The following is a 15,759-nucleotide window of genomic DNA, read 5'->3' on the forward strand; positions in this document are numbered from 1 at the left end:
TGGCCTTGAAGTTTCTTCTCTTTCCGAAACTCTCCTGCAGTGTCAAACGGAACTAATTCATAATAATCATAAATAACTCCTCACACTTCTATAGCTCTTTCCTGGACTCTCCACTCGGAGCTCTTTACAGGTCCTGGGGATCCCACTACCGCCACCAGTGTGCAGCTCTTTACAGGTCATGGGGATCCCACTACCGCCACCAGTGTGCAGCCCCACCTGGGTGATGCTCCAGTCCTCTCCCCACACACCAGCTCTCAGTGGGGAGGAGAGCAGAGGGATGGAGCCAGTTCAGAGAGGGGGGTTATTAGGAGGCCATGATGGGTAAAGACCAGGGGGGGAATGTTTACAGTCTAGGATACACTACTAGAATAGTATACACTGCTATAGTGTACTGTAACACAACGCAGTATACACTGCTATAGTACACTGTCCTGTAACACAACATATGATACACTGCTACAGTATACTGTCCTGTAACACAACTGGCTTCCCTCCAGACACAGCTGGATGAGTTCCTCCAGTCAGGACAGGAGGCTCTACTTTACACAGACAGGAGTGGGAGGGGGGAACAAGCTGCCTAGCTCTAGAAGCTTCTCTCTTGTTCAAGGTTTCTTCTGACGTCTGAGCGCTCAGCGGCAAGCAGTGTCGTTGGGGACTCAGTCCAGTTCCTTGTGTAGCTGAGGAGGAATCTGTCCTGATAGGTGTTCATATATCAAGCTGGAGAATGTGGATCTGCAGGCCTGGAACACGTTTGTCAAGTCTGTGCTGTTCCAAAGGATCCATTAATCTTGACAAGTGATAAGTGAGGTGTGAGATAGTGTGATCTCAACTGAGATACACACTGACATCTGTTTCCTGCTTCTGTGAAAGGCAGTGTGGTAGTTCAGTGGTGTTCCTGTTCATGTCGATCGATCAGCACTGGTCTTTGAGATCCGAGGAGACACTGCTGCTCCTGGGGCTGTGCAGGTGGTCCCAGTTTCAACAGACACCGCCAGATGGAGTCGGGACCAGACTTTGTGTCTGAACGTTCATTTTGTTTCATCTTCTGCAGCACCCTCGTGCGAGAGGAGGGTGTCTGGTATCACTGGGCCAGGTCCGCTCCAAGCTGGCTCCCCAGCTCTGTTCAACATTATAATATTGACAATAAACTCAGTCAGTTCACACGGCGGCCACCAGGTGGTGCTCTTGCATCACAGGTAATTTAACGCAACACAGACTTGGACAGCAGCATCACCCTGTCACTGCTGTTCATAATAAAATAATAATAATACTTACACTTCTATAGCTCTTTTCTGGACTCTCCACTCAAACTGCTTTACAGGTCCTGGGGATCCCCACCTGGATGATGCACCACTACACTCATCCCATGCCAGCTGTGCTGTACACAGAGAGGGGTGGGAGGGGGGAACAAGCCGATACCCTGGCTTCTCTCCAGACACAGCTGGATGAGCTCCTCCAGTCAGGACAGGAGACTCTACTGTACACAGAGAGGGGTGGGAGAGGGGATCAAGCCGATACCCTGGCTTCTCTCCAGACACAGCTGGGTGAGCTCCTCCAGTCAGGACAGGAGACTCTACTGTACACAGAGAGGGGTGGGAGGGGGGAACAAGCCGATACCCTGGCTTCTCTCCAGACACAGCTGGGTGAGCTCCTCCAGTCAGGACAGGAGGCTCTACTGTACACAGAGAGGGGCGGGAGGGGGGAACTGATCGCCTCCTCTCAGCTGAAACCCGTCTCGCCCTGAAGGAGGTTGTGGCGGGTTTCGTACTCGTGCCTACAGGTTGGGGGGCGTCTCTGATCGTCGTTTCTGTTCTGACACAAATTCCTCTCGCCCATCCGAGGGCCCCAACAGTAACAACTATCAGAGACAGACCTCAGCGGCAGCAGACTCGCCGCCCCCCCCCCGCCTGCTCCGACGTACTGTGCCCCCCCCGGGAGGCGAGCCGCGACCCCTCCCCTGCGCGTCTCTCTCTCTCCCTCTCGGAGATCACCGACTCCCACGGAGTCTCACGGAGAAGCCCGAGCGCCCCCGGAGATTCCCGAGCGCCGGCGCGTCTCTCTCTCTCCGTCCCCACCCGCCGCGGTCACGGAGAAGCCCGAGCGCCTCCGGAGATTCCCGAGCGCCGGCGCGTCTCTCTCTCTCTCCGTCCCCGCCCGCCGCGGTCACGGAGATTCCCGAGCGCCTCCGGAGATTCCCGAGCGCCGGCGCGTCTCTCTCTCTCTCCGTCCCCGCCCGCCGCGGTCACGGAGAAGCCCGAGCGCCTCCGGAGATTCCCGAGCGCCGGCCCGTCTCTCTCTCTCTCCGTCCCCGCCCGCCGCGGTCACGGAGATTCCCGAGCGCCTCCGGAGATTCCCGAGCGCCGGCCCGTCTCTCTCTCTCTCCGTCCCCGCCCGCCGCGGTCACGGAGATTCCCGAGCGTCCCCGGAGATTCCCGAGCGCCGGCGAGCCTGTGTGTGAGCGTGTGTTTGTGTTTCAGCTGGACGGGTCGTGGAGGCGCAGGACACTCGCGAAGTTGCTCCCGCGTGGCGTGAACTCCGACACAGGACTCTCGAGTGGGGCGTGAATTCTCCCTCCTCTCCACCCCTTCTCTTTTTTTTGTCGTTAAATGTCTGTTGCGATAAAAATACAAAAAAACCCACGCGCGGAGACCGGAGTGGGGGACACGCCCACGGAGATGCGCGGACGCCCGAGCGCGGCGAACCGGTACCGCTGCCCGGCTCCGAGCAGCTCGATCCCGAGCCCGGGGCGGGCGGACTCCAACCGCAACAGGTGAGCCGACAGACCGAGCTGGTGCCGAGACTGCCTGGGTTGAGCCCCTGTGCGCTGTAAAGTACAGTGAGTGCCTCGGGGTTGTAGCGACTTTTACCGTGATCTCACTGGGCTTTACTGTGTTTTTAACCCTGATCCCAATGGGCTGTACTGCGCTTTACTGTGTTTTTACCCTGATCTCACTGGGCTTTACTGCACTGTCCTGTGTTTTTACCCTGATCTCATTGGGCTGTACTGCGCTTTACTGTGTTTTTACCCTGATCTCACTGGGTTGTACTGCGCTGTCCTGTGTTTTTACCCTGATCTCACTGGGCTGTACTGCGCTGTCCTGTGTTTTTACCCTGATCTCATTGGGCTGTACTGCGCTGTCCTGTGTTTTTACCCTGATCTCACTGCGCTGTACTGCGCTGTCCTGTGTTTTTACCCTGATCTCACTGGGCTGTCCTGTGTTTTTACCCTGATCTCACTGGGCTGTCCTGTGCTGTACCGTGTTTTTACCCTGATCTCACTGGGCTGTACTGCGCTTTACTGTGGTTTTACCCTGATCTCACTGGGCTGTACTGCGCTGTCCTGTGTTTTTACCCGGATCTCACTGGGCTGTCCTGTGTTTAACCTGGATCTCAGTGTATTTTTCCGCACTGTCCCGTGTTTTCACCCTGTTCTCACTGCAGACTCTCTCAGGGTGTGGACTTTCCTCTCTCTGCTGACACAGCTCTGTGGTTTCTCCACAGTCCACTTACAAGCGAGATGTGAGTGGTTTGCCTTAATGAGACAGAGCAGCAATTATGTCATTAGAGAGCCATTAGGGCTCATGGAAACCTGCATGAATTATCCAGATGGCTGATGAATTATTCCTGCTGTCCCCAGGGCTCTGCTGATGATGGGCTGGGTCCTGCTCTCTGCTCCGCTGTGGGCTGGTGAGTGTTTTAAAACCCTTTCTTCTGCTAATGACTCGCTCATCTCTCTGTGTCTTAGAGTCAGCCTGTGTCCCAGTGTCTCTCAGTCTGTCCTGATCACAGCTGTGTCCCAGTGTCTCTCAGTCTGTCCTGATCACAGCTGTGTCACAGTGTCAGTCTGTCCTGATCACAGCTGTGTCACAGTGTCTCTCAGTCTGTCCTGATCACAGCTGTGTCCCAGTGTCTCCCAGCCTGTCCTGATCACAGCTGTGTCCCAGTGTCAGTCTGTCCTGATCACAGCTGTATCACAGTGTCTCTCAGTCTGTCCTGATCACAGCTGTGTCCCAGTGTCTCTCAGCCTGTCCTGATCACAGCTGTGTCCCAGTGTCAGTCTGTCCTGAACACAGCTGTGTCACAGTGTCAGTCTGTCCTGATCACTTCCTTCATCTTAACTGTGACAAGACTGAAGTCATGCTTATTGGCACCCCCCATCAACTTCGTAAAGCCAGTCCTGTAACCCTGTCTGTAGATGGCTCTGTACTTGAGCTCCAATCAAAATTGAAAAACCTTGGGGTTATATTCGATTCTGGCTTAACATTCGACCCACATGTACAGCATACTGTCAAAACATCTTTTTTTCACCTTAGAAATATCGCAAGACTACGCCCTATGCTATCATTAACTGTGGCTGAAAAGCTGATCAACATATTTGTATTCTCTCGAATTGACTACTGCAATGCTCTGCTCCCTGGGGTATCTAAATCTACTCTGAACAAGCTGCAGTATGTCCAAAATTCAGCAGCCAGAATCCTGACCAGATCTAGTGCAAGTGTTCACATTACTCCTATCCTGGAGTCCTTGCACTGGCTTCCGGTCAAATTCCGCGTAGACTTTAAAATCCTCATGCTCACCTACAAGGCTTTACATGGCTTGGCACCTCAATACCTGTCTGAACTTTTATCGCCCTACTCCCCACCTCGCAACCTCCGCTCTTCAAATTCTGCCCTCCTTACTGTCCCCCAAGCCCGTCTACATTGTATGGGCGACAGGGCCTTCTCCTGCTATGCCCCCAAGCTCTGGAACTCCTTGCCCAAGGATATTAGAGAGTCACCTTCTCTAAACTCCTTCAAATCCAGATTCAAAACCTTCTTCTTCAGAAAAGCCTTTACTTAACTGCTTCCATTCTTCACCCCTCTGCTCTTCTTAATACCATCTTCCACGGTCTCCTCTATTGTTATTGGTGTACTGTTGTAATTATAATTGTGTCCTGTCTTGTGAAATTTTTTTATTTATTGTTGTAGTCTTCTTATTTATTGTTATTGTCATCCTGTAAAGCGCTTTGAGAAGCCACCTTTAAAGGCGCTATATAAAATAAAGTTTATTATTATTATTATTATTATTATTATTATTATCACAGCTGTGTCCGAGTGTCTCCCAGCCTGTCCTGATCATAGCTGTGTCCCAGTGTCTCTCCGCCTGTCCTGATCACAGCTGTGTCAGTGTCAGTCTGTCCTGATTACAGCTGTGTCCCAGTGTCTCTCAGTCTGACCTGATCACAGCTGTGTCCCAGTGTCTCCAAGCCTGTCCTGATCACAGCTGTGTCCCAGTGTCTCTCAGTCTGTACTGATCACAGCTGTGTCCCAGTGTCTCTCAGCCTGTCCTGAAAACAGCTGTGTCCCAGTGTCTCTCAGCCTGTCCTGATCACAGCTGTGTCCCAGTGTCTCTCAGCCTGTCTTGATCACAGCTGTGTCCCAGTGTCTCTCAGCCTGTCCTGAAAACAGCTGTGTCCCAGTGTCTCTCAGCCTGTCCTGATCACAGCTGTGTCCCAGTGTCTCTCAGCCTGTCTTGATCACAGCTGTGTCACAGTGTCAGTTTGTCCTGATCACAGCTGTGTCCCAGTGTCCCTCAGCCTGTCCTGATCACAGCTGTGTCCCAGTGTCAGTCTGTCCTGATCACAGCTTTGTCCCAGTGTCCCTCAGCCTGTCCTGATCACAGCTGTGTCACAGTGTCAGTCTGTCCTGATCACAGTTGTGTTCCAGTGTCTCTCAGTCTGTCCTGATCACAGCTGTGTCCCAGTGTCTCCCAGCCTGTCCTGATCACAGCTGTCCCAGTGTCTCTCAGTCTGTACTGATCAAGGCTGTGTCCTAGTGTCTCTCAGCCTGTCCTGAACACAGCTGTGTCACAGTGTGTTTCAGCCTGTCCTGATCACAGCTGTGTCCCAGTGTCAGTCTGTCCTGATCACAGCTGTGTCCCAGTGTCTCTCAGTCTGTCCTGATCACAGCTGTGTCCTAGTGTCTCTCAGCCTGTCCTGATCACAGCTGTGTCAGTGTCAGTCTGTCCTGATTACAGCTGTGTCCGAGTGTCTCTCAGTCTGTCCTGATCACAGCTGTGTCCCAGTGTCTCCAAGCCTGTCCTGATCACAGCTGTGTCCCAGTGTCTCTCAGTCTGTACTGATCACAGCTGTGTCCCAGTGTCTCTCAGCCTGTCCTGAAAACAGCTGTGTCCCAGTGTCTCTCAGCCTGTCCTGATCACAGCTGTGTCCCAGTGTCTCTCAGCCTGTCTTGATCACAGCTGTGTCCCAGTGTCTCTCAGCCTGTCCTGAAAACAGCTGTGTCCCAGTGTCTCTCAGCCTGTCCTGATCACAGCTGTGTCCCAGTGTCTCTCAGCCTGTCTTGATCACAGCTGTGTCACAGTGTCAGTTTGTCCTGATCACAGCTGTGTCCCAGTATCCCTCAGCCTGTCCTGATCACAGCTGTGTCCCAGTGTCAGTCTGTCCTGATCACAGCTTTGTCCCAGTGTCCCTCAGCCTGTCCTGATCACAGCTGTGTCACAGTGTCAGTCTGTCCTGATCACAGTTGTGTTCCAGTGTCTCTCAGTCTGTCCTGATCACAGCTGTGTCCCAGTGTCTCCCAGCCTGTCCTGATCACAGCTGTCCCAGTGTCTCTCAGTCTGTACTGATCACAGCTGTTTCCTAGTGTCTCTCAGCCTGTCCTGAACACAGCTGTGTCACAGTGTGTTTCAGCCTGTCCTGATCACAGCTGTGTCTCAGTGTCAGTCTGTCCTGATCACAGCTGTGTCCCAGTGTCTCTCAGTCTGTCCTGATCACAGCTGTGTCCTAGTGTCTCTCAGCCTGTCCTGAACACAGCTGTGTCAGTGTGTTTCAGCCTGTCCTGATCACAGCTGTGTCCCAGTGTCTCTCAGACTGTCCTGATCACAGCTGTGTCCCAGTGTCAGTCTGTCCTGATCACAGCTGTGTCCCAGTGTCCCTCAGCCTGTCCTGATCACAGCTGTGTCACAGTGTCAGTCTGTCCTGATCACAGCTGTGTCCCAGTGTCTCCCAGCCTGTCCTGATCACAGCTGTCCCAGTGTCTCTCAGTCTGTACTGATCACAGCTGTGTCCTAGTGTCTCTCAGCCTGTCCTGATCACAGCTGTGTCAGTGTCAGTCTGTCCTGATTACAGCTGTGTCCCAGTGTCTCTCAGTCTGTCCTGATCACAGCTGTGTCCCAGTGTCTCCAAGCCTGTCCTGATCACAGCTGTGTCCCAGTGTCTCTCAGCCTGTCCTGATCACAGCTGTGTCACAGTGTCAGTCTGTCCTGATCACAGCTGTGTCCCAGTGTCTCCCAGCCTGTCCTGATCACAGCTGTCCCAGTGTCTCTCAGCCTGTCCTGATCACAGCTGTGTCACAGTGTCTCTCACCCTGTCCTGATCACAGCTGTGTCCCAGTGTCAGTCTGTCCTGATCACAGTTGTGTCCCAGTGTCTCTCAGCCTGTCCTGATCACAGCTGTGTCACAGTGTCTCTCAGTCTGTCCTGATCACAGCTGTGTCACAGTGTGTTTCAGCCTGTCCTGATCACAGCTGTGTCCCAGTGTCTCTCAGCCTGTCCTGATCACAGCTGTGTCACAGTGTGTTTCAGCCTGTCCTGATCACAGCTGTGTCCCAGTGTCTCTCAGACTGTCCTGATCACACCTGTGTCACAGTGTCAGTCTGTCCTGATCACAGCTGTGTCCCAGTGTCTCTCAGTCTGTCCTGATCACAGCTGTGTCCCAGTGTCCCTCAGCCTGTCCTGATCACAGCTGTGTCACAGTGTCAGTCTGTCCTGATCACAGTTGTGTCCCAGTGTCTCTCAGTCTGTCCTGATCACAGCTGTGTCCCAGTGTCTCCCAGCCTGTCCTGATCACAGCTGTCCCAGTGTCTCTCAGTCTGTCCTGAACACAGCTGTGTCACAGTGTGTTTCAGCCTGTCCTGATCACAGCTGTGTCCCAGTGTCAGTCTGTAATGATCACAGCTGTGTCCCAGTGTCTCTCAGTCTGTCCTGATCACAGCTGTGTCTTAGTGTCTCTCAGCCTGTCCTGAACACAGCTGTGTCAGTGTGTTTCAGCCTGTCCTGATCACAGCTGTGTCCCAGTGTCTCTCAGACTGTCCTGATCACAGCTGTGTCACAGTGTCAGTCTGTCCTGATCACAGCTGTGTCCCAGTGTCTCTCAGTCTGTCCTGATCACAGCTGTGTCCCAGTGTCTCTCAGCCTGTCCTGATCACAGCTGTGTCCCAGTGTCCCTCAGCCTGTCCTGATCACAGCTGTGTCCCAGTGTCTCTCAGTCTGTCCTGATCACAGCTGTGTCCCAGTGTCCCTCAGCCTGTCCTGATCACAGCTGTGTCCCAGTGTCTCCCAGCCTGTCCTGATCACAGCTGTCCCAGTGTCTCTCAGCCCGTCCTGAACACAGCTGTGTCACAGTGTGTTTCAGCCTGTTCTGATCACAGCTGTGTCCCAGTGTCAGTCTGTCCTGATCACAGCTGTGTCCCAGTGTCTCTCAGTCTGTCCTGATCACAGCTGTGTCCTAGTGTCTCTCAGCCTGTCCTGAACACAGCTGTGTCAGTGTGTTTCAGCCTGTCCTGATCACAGCTGTGTCCCAGTGTCTCTCAGACTGTCCTGATCACAGCTGTGTCCCAGTGTCAGTCTGTCCTGATCACAGCTGTGTCACAGTGTCAGTCTGTCCTGATCACAGCTGTGTCCCAGTGTCTCTCAGCCTGTCCTGATCACAGCTGGGTCACAGTGTCAGCCTGTCCTGATCACACCTGTGTCCTAGTGTCTCTCAGCCTGTCCTGATCACAGCTGTGTCACAGTGTCAGTCTGTCCTGATCACAGCTGTGTCCCAGTGTCTCTCAGCCTGTCCTGATCACAGCTGTGTCACAGTGTCAGCCTGTCCTGATCACAGCTGTGTCCCAGTGTCTCTCAGCCTGTCCTGATCACAGCTGTGTCACAGTATCAATCTGTCCTGATCACAGCTGTGTCCCAGTGTCTCCCAGTCTGTCCTAATCACAGCTGTGTCCCAGTGTCTCTCAGTCTGTACTGATCACAGCTGTGTCCCAGTGTCTCTCAGCCTGTCCTGAACACAGCTGTGTCACAGTGTGTTTCAGCCTGTCCTGATCACAGCTGTGTCCCAGTGTCTCTCAGACTGTCCTGATCACAGCTGTGTCACAGTGTCAGTCTGTCCTGATCACAGCTGTGTCCCAGTGTCTCTCAGTCTGTCCTGATCACAGCTGTGTCCCAGTGTCCCTCAGCCTGTCCTGATCACAGCTGTGTCACAGTGTCAGTCTGTCCTGATCACAGTTGTGTCCCAGTGTCAGTCTGTCCTGATCACAGCTGTGTCCCAGTGTCTCTCAGTCTGTCCTGATCACAGCTGTGTCTTAGTGTCTCTCAGCCTGTCCTGAACACAGCTGTGTCAGTGTGTTTCAGCCTGTCCTGATCACAGCTGTGTCCCAGTGTCAGTCTGTCCTGATCACAGCTGTGTCCCAGTGTCTCTCAGTCTGTCCTGATCACAGCTGTGTCTTAGTGTCTCTCAGCCTGTCCTGAACACAGCTGTGTCAGTGTGTTTCAGCCTGTCCTGATCACAGCTGTGTCCCAGTGTCTCTCAGACTGTCCTGATCACAGCTGTGTCACAGTGTCAGTCTGTCCTGATCACAGCTGTGTCCAAGTGTCTCTCATCCTGTCCTGATCACAGCTGTGTCCCAGTGTCCCTCAGCCTGTCCTGATCACAGCTGTGTCCCAGTGTCTCTCAGTCTGTCCTGATCACAGCTGTGTCCCAGTGTCCCTCAGCCTGTCCTGATCACAGCTGTGTCCCAGTGTCTCCCAGCCTGTCCTGATCACAGCTGTCCCAGTGTCTCTCAGCCTGTCCTGAACACAGCTGTGTCACAGTGTGTTTCAGCCTGTTCTGATCACAGCTGTGTCCCAGTGTCAGTCTGTCCTGATCACAGCTGTGTCCCAGTGTCTCTCAGTCTGTCCTGATCACAGCTGTGTCCTAGTGTCTCTCAGCCTGTCCTGAACACAGCTGTGTCAGTGTGTTTCAGCCTGTCCTGATCACAGCTGTGTCCCAGTGTCTCTCAGACTGTCCTGGTCACAGCTGTGTCCCAGTGTCCCTCAGCCTGTCCTGATCACAGCTGTGTCCCAGTGTCTCTCAGTCTGTCCTGATCACAGCTGTGTCCCAGTGTCTCCCAGCCTGTCCTGATCACAGCTGTCCCAGTGTCTCTCAGTCTGTACTGATCACAGCTGTGTCCTAGTGTCTCTCAGCCTGTCCTGATCACAGCTGTGTCACAGTGTCTCTCAGCCTGTCCTGATCACAGCTGTGTCACAGTGTCTCTCAGCCTGTCCTGATCACAGCTGTGTCCCAGTGTCCCTCAGCCTGTCCTGATCACAGCTGTGTCCCAGTGTCTCTCAGTCTGTCCTGATCACAGCTGTGTCCCAGTGTCTCCCAGCCTGTCCTGATCACAGCTGTCCCAGTGTCTCTCAGTCTGTACTGATCACAGCTGTGTCCTAGTGTCTCTCAGCCTGTCCTGATCACAGCTGTGTCCCAGTGTCTCTCAGCCTGTCCTGATCACAGCTGTGTCCCAGTGTCAGTCTGTCCTGATCACAGTTGTGTCCCAGTGTCTCTCAGCCTGTCCTGATCACAGCTGTGTCACAGTGTCTCTCAGTCTGTCCTGATCACAGCTGTGTCACAGTGTGTTTCAGCCTGTCCTGATCACAGCTGTGTCCCAGTGTCTCTCAGCCTGTCCTGATCACAGCTGTGTCCTAGTGTCTCTCAGCCTGTCCTGATCACAGCTGTGTCACAGTGTCAGCCTGTCCTGATCACAGCTGTGTCCCAGTGTCTCTCAGCCTGTCCTGATCACAGCTGTGTCCTAGTGTGTCTCAGTCTGTCCTGATCACAGCTGTGTCACAGTGTCTCTCAGCCTGTCCTGATCACAGCTGTGTCACAGTGTCAGCCTGTCCTGATCACAGCTGTGTCACAGTGTCAGCCTGTCCTGATCACAGCTGTGTCCCAGTGTCTCTCAGCCTGTCCTGATCACAACTGTGTCCCAGTGTCTCTCAGCCTGTCCTGATCACAACTGTGTCCTAGTGTGTCTCAGTCTGTCCTGATCACAGCTGTGTCACAGTGTCTCTCAGCCTGTCCTGATCACAGCTGTGTCCCAGTGTCTCTCTGCCTGTCCTGATCACAGCTGTGTCACAGTGTCAGTCTGTCCTGATCACAGCTGTGTCACAGTGTCTCTCAGCCTGTCCTGATCACAGCTGTGTCACAGTGTCAGCCTGTCCTGATCACAGCTGTGTCCCAGTGTCTCTCAGCCTGTCCTGATCACAGCTGTGTCACAGTATCAATCTGTCCTGATCACAGCTGTATCCCAGTGTCTCCCAGTCTGTCCTGATCACAGCTGTGTCCCAGTGTCTCCCAGTCTGTCCTGATCACAGCTGTGTCCCAGTGTCTCTCAGTCTGTACTGATCACAGCTGTGTCCCAGTGTCTCTCAGCCTGTCCTGAACACAGCTGTGTCACAGTGTGTTTCAGCCTGTCCTGATCACAGCTGTGTCCCAGTGTCTCTCAGCCTGTCCTGATCATAGCTGTGTCACAGTGTCAGTCTGTTCTGATCACAGCTGTGTCCCAGTGTCTCTCAGTCTGTCCTGATCACAGCTGTGTCCCAGTGTCCCTCAGCCTGTCCTGATCACAGCTGTGTCACAGTGTCAGTCTGTCCTGATCACAGTTGTGTCCCAGTGTCTCTCAGTCTGTCCTGATCACAGCTGTGTCCCAGTGTCTCCCAGCCTGTCCTGATCACAGCTGTCCCAGTGTCTCTCAGTCTTTCCTGAACACAGTTTTGTCACAGTGTGTTTCAGCCTGTCCTGATCACAGCTGTGTCCCAGTGTCAGTCTGTCCTGATCACAGCTGTGTCCCAGTGTCTCTCAGTCTGTCCTGATCACAGCTGTGTCTTAGTGTCTCTCAGCCTGTCCTGAACACAGCTGTGTCAGTGTGTTTCAGCCTGTCCTGATCACAGCTGTGTCCCAGTGTGTTTCAGCCTGTCCTGATCACAGCTGTGTCCCAGTGTCTCTCAGCCTGTCCTGATCACAGCTGTGTCCTAGTGTCTCTCAGCCTGTCCTGATCACAGCTGTGTCACAGTGTCAGCCTGTCCTGATCACAGCTGTGTCCCAGTGTCTCTCAGCCTGTCCTGATCACAGCTGTGTCCTAGTGTGTCTCAGTCTGTCCTGATCACAGCTGTGTCACAGTGTCTCTCAGCCTGTCCTGATCACAGCTGTGTCACAGTGTCAGCCTGTCCTGATCACAGCTGTGTCCCAGTGTCTCTCAGCCTGTCCTGATCACAGCTGTGTCCCAGTGTCTCTCAGCCTGTCCTGATCACAACTGTGTCCTAGTGTGTCTCAGTCTGTCCTGATCACAGCTGTGTCACAGTGTCTCTCAGCCTGTCCTGATCACAGCTGTGTCCCAGTGTCTCTCAGCCTGTCCTGATCACAGCTGTGTCACAGTGTCAGTCTGTCCTGATCACAGCTGTGTCACAGTGTCTCTCAGCCTGTCCTGATCACAGCTGTGTCACAGTGTCAGCCTGTCCTGATCACAGCTGTGTCCCAGTGTCTCTCAGCCTGTCCTGATCACAGCTGCGTCACAGTATCAATCTGTCCTGATCACAGCTGTATCCCAGTGTCTCCCAGTCTGTCCTGATCACAGCTGTGTCCCAGTGTCTCCCAGTCTGTCCTGATCACAGCTGTGTCCCAGTGTCTCTCAGTCTGTACTGATCACAGCTGTGTCCCAGTGTCTCTCAGCCTGTCCTGAACACAGCTGTGTCACAGTGTGTTTCAGCCTGTCCTGATCACAGCTGTGTCCCAGTGTCTCTCAGCCTGTCCTGATCACAGCTGTGTCACAGTGTCTCTCAGCCTGTCCTGATCACAGCTGTGTCACAGTGTCAGTCTGTCCTGATCACAGCTGTGTCCCAGTGTCTCTCAGCCTGTCCTGATCACAGCTGTGTCACAGTGTCAGCCTGTCCTGATCACAGCTGTGTCCCAGTGTCTCTCAGCCTGTCCTGATCACAGCTGTGTCACAGTATCAATCTGTCCTGATCACAGCTGTGTCCCAGTGTCTCCCAGTCTGTCCTAATCACAGCTGTGTCCCAGTGTCTCTCAGTCTGTACTGATCACAGCTGTGTCCCAGTGTCTCTCAGCCTGTCCTGAACACAGCTGTGTCACAGTGTGTTTCAGCCTGTCCTGATCACAGCTGTGTCCCAGTGTCTCTCAGACTGTCCTGATCACAGCTGTGTCACAGTGTCAGTCTGTCCTGATCACAGCTGTGTCCCAGTGTCTCTCAGTCTGTCCTGATCACAGCTGTGTCCCAGTGTCCCTCAGCCTGTCCTGATCACAGCTGTGTCACAGTGTCAGTCTGTCCTGATCACAGTTGTGTCCCAGTGTCTCTCAGTCTGTCCTGATCACAGCTGTGTCACAGTGTCAGTCTGTCCTGATCACAGCTGTGTCCCAGTGTCTCTCAGTCTGTCCTGATCACAGCTGTGTCTTAGTGTCTCTCAGCCTGTCCTGAACACAGCTGTGTCAGTGTGTTTCAGCCTGTCCTGATCACAGCTGTGTCCCAGTGTCAGTCTGTCCTGATCACAGCTGTGTCCCAGTGTCTCTCAGTCTGTCCTGATCACAGCTGTGTCTTAGTGTCTCTCAGCCTGTCCTGAACACAGCTGTGTCAGTGTGTTTCAGCCTGTCCTGATCACAGCTGTGTCCCAGTGTCTCTCAGACTGTCCTGATCACAGCTGTGTCACAGTGTCAGTCTGTCCTGATCACAGCTGTGTCCAAGTGTCTCTCATCCTGTCCTGATCACAGCTGTGTCCCAGTGTCCCTCAGCCTGTCCTGATCACAGCTGTGTCCCAGTGTCTCTCAGTCTGTCCTGATCACAGCTGTGTCCCAGTGTCCCTCAGCCTGTCCTGATCACAGCTGTGTCCCAGTGTCTCCCAGCCTGTCCTGATCACAGCTGTCCCAGTGTCTCTCAGCCTGTCCTGAACACAGCTGTGTCACAGTGTGTTTCAGCCTGTTCTGATCACAGCTGTGTCCCAGTGTCAGTCTGTCCTGATCACAGCTGTGTCCCAGTGTCTCTCAGTCTGTCCTGATCACAGCTGTGTCCTAGTGTCTCTCAGCCTGTCCTGAACACAGCTGTGTCAGTGTGTTTCAGCCTGTCCTGATCACAGCTGTGTCCCAGTGTCTCTCAGACTGTCCTGGTCACAGCTGTGTCCCAGTGTCCCTCAGCCTGTCCTGATCACAGCTGTGTCCCAGTGTCTCTCAGTCTGTCCTGATCACAGCTGTGTCCCAGTGTCTCCCAGCCTGTCCTGATCACAGCTGTCCCAGTGTCTCTCAGTCTGTACTGATCACAGCTGTGTCCTAGTGTCTCTCAGCCTGTCCTGATCACAGCTGTGTCACAGTGTCTCTCAGCCTGTCCTGATCACAGCTGTGTCACAGTGTCTCTCAGCCTGTCCTGATCACAGCTGTGTCCCAGTGTCCCTCAGCCTGTCCTGATCACAGCTGTGTCCCAGTGTCTCTCAGTCTGTCCTGATCACAGCTGTGTCCCAGTGTCTCCAAGCCTGTCCTGATCACAGCTGTGTCCCAGTGTCTCTCAGCCTGTCCTGATCACAGCTGTGTCACAGTGTCAGTCTGTCCTGATCACAGCTGTGTCCCAGTGTCTCCCAGCCTGTCCTGATCACAGCTGTCCCAGTGTCTCTCAGCCTGTCCTGATCACAGCTGTGTCACAGTGTCTCTCACCCTGTCCTGATCACAGCTGTGTCCCAGTGTCAGTCTGTCCTGATCACAGTTGTGTCCCAGTGTCTCTCAGCCTGTCCTGATCACAGCTGTGTCACAGTGTCTCTCAGTCTGTCCTGATCACAGCTGTGTCACAGTGTGTTTCAGCCTGTCCTGATCACAGCTGTGTCCCAGTGTCTCTCAGCCTGTCCTGATCACAGCTGTGTCACAGTGTGTTTCAGCCTGTCCTGATCACAGCTGTGTCCCAGTGTCTCTCAGACTGTCCTGATCACACCTGTGTCACAGTGTCAGTCTGTCCTGATCACAGCTGTGTCCCAGTGTCTCTCAGTCTGTCCTGATCACAGCTGTGTCCCAGTGTCCCTCAGCCTGTCCTGATCACAGCTGTGTCACAGTGTCAGTCTGTCCTGATCACAGTTGTGTCCCAGTGTCTCTCAGTCTGTCCTGATCACAGCTGTGTCCCAGTGTCTCCCAGCCTGTCCTGATCACAGCTGTCCCAGTGTCTCTCAGTCTGTCCTGAACACAGCTGTGTCACAGTGTGTTTCAGCCTGTCCTGATCACAGCTGTGTCCCAGTGTCAGTCTGTAATGATCACAGCTGTGTCCCAGTGTCTCTCAGTCTGTCCTGATCACAGCTGTGTCTTAGTGTCTCTCAGCCTGTCCTGAACACAGCTGTGTCAGTGTGTTTCAGCCTGTCCTGATCACAGCTGTGTCCCAGTGTCTCTCAGACTGTCCTGATCACAGCTGTGTCACAGTGTCAGTCTGTCCTGATCACAGCTGTGTCCCAGTGTCTCTCAGTCTGTCCTGATCACAGCTGTGTCCCAGTGTCTCTCAGCCTGTCCTGATCACAGCTGTGTCCCAGTGTCCCTCAGCCTGTCCTGATCACAGCTGTGTCCCAGTGTCTCTCAGTCTGTCCTGATCACAGCTGTGTCCCAGTGTCCCTCAGCCTGTCCTGATCACAGCTGTGTCCCAGTGTCTCCCAGCCTGTCCTGATCACAGCTGTCCCAGTGTCTCTCAGCCCGTCCTG

General features: G+C 53.8%; 1 protein-coding gene across 1 annotated transcript in view; it reads left to right on the plus strand.

Annotated features, from left to right (window-relative positions):
• The first annotated feature begins 2,446 nt into the window (after positions 1-2,446).
• The window catches only part of LOC138243206 (uncharacterized), a 33,239-nt gene continuing 19,926 nt past the window's right edge, over positions 2,447-15,759 (plus strand). The window contains exons 1-2 of the mRNA XM_069198726.1: positions 2,447-2,770; positions 3,638-3,687. Of these exons, the coding sequence (XP_069054827.1) occupies positions 2,607-2,770; positions 3,638-3,687 (214 nt within the window). The 5' untranslated portion in view covers positions 2,447-2,606. The remainder of the gene's footprint in view (positions 2,771-3,637; positions 3,688-15,759) is intronic.

The sequence above is a fragment of the Lepisosteus oculatus genome, chromosome 14 (assembly GCF_040954835.1).
Source record: "Lepisosteus oculatus isolate fLepOcu1 chromosome 14, fLepOcu1.hap2, whole genome shotgun sequence".
NCBI lineage: Eukaryota > Metazoa > Chordata > Actinopteri > Semionotiformes > Lepisosteidae > Lepisosteus > Lepisosteus oculatus.